At 51.7% G+C, this 1,932-nt stretch overlaps 1 protein-coding gene across 1 annotated transcript in view; it reads left to right on the forward strand.

Annotated features, from left to right (window-relative positions):
* The first annotated feature begins 568 nt into the window (after positions 1–568).
* The window catches only part of LOC117809689 (synaptotagmin-11-like), an 8,084-nt gene continuing 6,720 nt past the window's right edge, over positions 569–1,932 (forward strand). Inside the window, exons 1-2 of the mRNA XM_034679147.1 lie at positions 569–641; positions 1,899–1,932. The exon at positions 1,899–1,932 is cut by the window's right edge and continues 901 nt beyond it. Of these exons, the coding sequence (XP_034535038.1) occupies positions 614–641; positions 1,899–1,932 (62 nt within the window). The 5' untranslated portion in view covers positions 569–613. The remainder of the gene's footprint in view (positions 642–1,898) is intronic.

Consider the following 1,932-nt stretch of genomic DNA (forward strand, 5'->3'; position numbering starts at 1 on the left):
GACTCAGGACCTGTTCCTGTCCAGACTCAGGACCTGTTCCTGTCCAGACTCAGGGCCTGTTCCTGTCCAGACTCAGGACCTGTTCCTGTCCAGACTCAGGGCCTGTTCCTGTCCAGACTCAGGACCTGTTCCTGTCCAGACTCAGGACCTGTTCCTGTCCAGACTCAGGGCCTGTTCCTGTCCAGACTCAGGACCTGTTCCTGTCCAGACTCAGGACCTGTTCCTGTCCAGACTCAGGTTCTGTTCCTGTCCAGACTCAGGGCCTGTTCCTGTCCAGACTCAGGATCTGTTCCTGTCCAGACTCAGGGCCTGTTCCTGTCCTGACTCTCTGTCACAGACTCAGGACCTGTTCATGTCCAGACTGGGGATCAGGTCTCCTTAAAAACCAGTACACCGGTACACTGAAATCGTTTTTGGTAGAGAGCTGACTTTCTTATCCAGAGGGAATGTGTGTGTGTGTGTGTGTGTGTGTGTGTGTGTGTGTGTGTGTGTGTGTGTGTGTGTGTGTGTGTGTGTGTGTGTGTTGCTAAGCAGCAAGCTCTTTCAGCTCGATCCAAAACATGACATCATCAGGCTGAGTCTGAATGAACGCTGACAACAACAGGAAGAGGAGATGTTGGTGTGGTGGCGTTCAGCTGACTGTGAGCCGTGGTTACTGATTACTCTCCGAGGGCGTGTGTGTATGTGTGTGTGTGTGTGTGTGTGTGTGTGTGTGTGTGTGTGTGTGTGTGTGTGTGTGTGTGTGTGTGGCTGATTGTGACCAGTGGGTTTGTTAGCCGGCTGTGTTAAATACTTGATCCTGATTGGTCGAAACCCATTGACAACGGTTATTAACTTTCACTAATCAGAGCGGCTCCAGAGACGATCAGATCACACTCGTCCAATCAAATCAATCCGGGGAAAAGAGAGGAGCACATTTTGTTAGCTTTGGTAAAAACGTTAGCTTCTGCTAGCATGCTACATTGGTAAGCTAAACCACATAGAGGTCTAAGTCTCTGACCCTCCTGATACCTGTCTGCAGACTCACCTGAGGGTCAGAGGAAGGACACACTGCATCATCACAGGGAGAGAACAAACAGCTACATCTGCAGCTTTTAGAACACATGAAGAAGAAGTTCATCCTGGAGGTCATCTCAGAACCAGGATCAGGATCACTGCAGGGAGGTGTACTCATGAAGGAGAGACGGTTCAGGTGCATTAGAGTAAACTTAGAGAGGCTGAGACCCTGAGGAGGAGGAGAGAAACCAGGTCTGTGGTTCTAAAGAGAGAAGTAAGGTTAGTATAGGGATGCAGATTCAGAGACAAGAGGGACTACACTTACAAGAGCGTGTGTGTGTGTGTGTGTGTGTGTGTGTGTGTGTGTGTGTGTGTGTGTGTGTGTGTGTGTGTGGCAGCATCAGAATGTCCTTGTGGGACAACAATCCTCCTCTGTGCGCAGCAAACAAAGAGCTTCACAGACTCCTCCCCCTCCTGCCACTGCTGCTGTTCGTCTTTACCCCGCCCGTCTCCCCCCTCCTCCCCCTCCTCCTCCTCCTCCTCCTCTTCATCCTCTCCTCCTCTTCATCCTCTCCTGCTCCTCCTCCTCCTCCTCCTCCTCCTCCTCCTCCTCTTAGCGGGGTGTCTTCAGTCCTGCGATGCGTCTAATGAGCTCTCGGGGGGTTGCTGTGATGACATCATCGTGTCTCCAGCTGATGTTTCTGTGTAAAGATGATGATGTCATTCCTCAGTCCGGTGCTGATCCCCTCCAGGTGCATTGTGGGAGATAATGTCTGCAGCAGTAGGTCAGGGTTCATGTCCCTGACTCTCTGTGTCGTTGTTTGTTCGTCTGTGAGATGAAATGTTGTTTATGTGTTCCTGTTTTCACCCGTCCCTCCTCTCCGTCTCTCTTTGTCTCTCAGCCATGTCCCCGGTCCTGGCGGGCTTCCTGGGGGC

The sequence above is a fragment of the Notolabrus celidotus genome, unplaced genomic scaffold (genome assembly GCF_009762535.1).
Source record: "Notolabrus celidotus isolate fNotCel1 unplaced genomic scaffold, fNotCel1.pri scaffold_343_arrow_ctg1, whole genome shotgun sequence".
Lineage (NCBI taxonomy): Eukaryota > Metazoa > Chordata > Actinopteri > Labriformes > Labridae > Notolabrus > Notolabrus celidotus.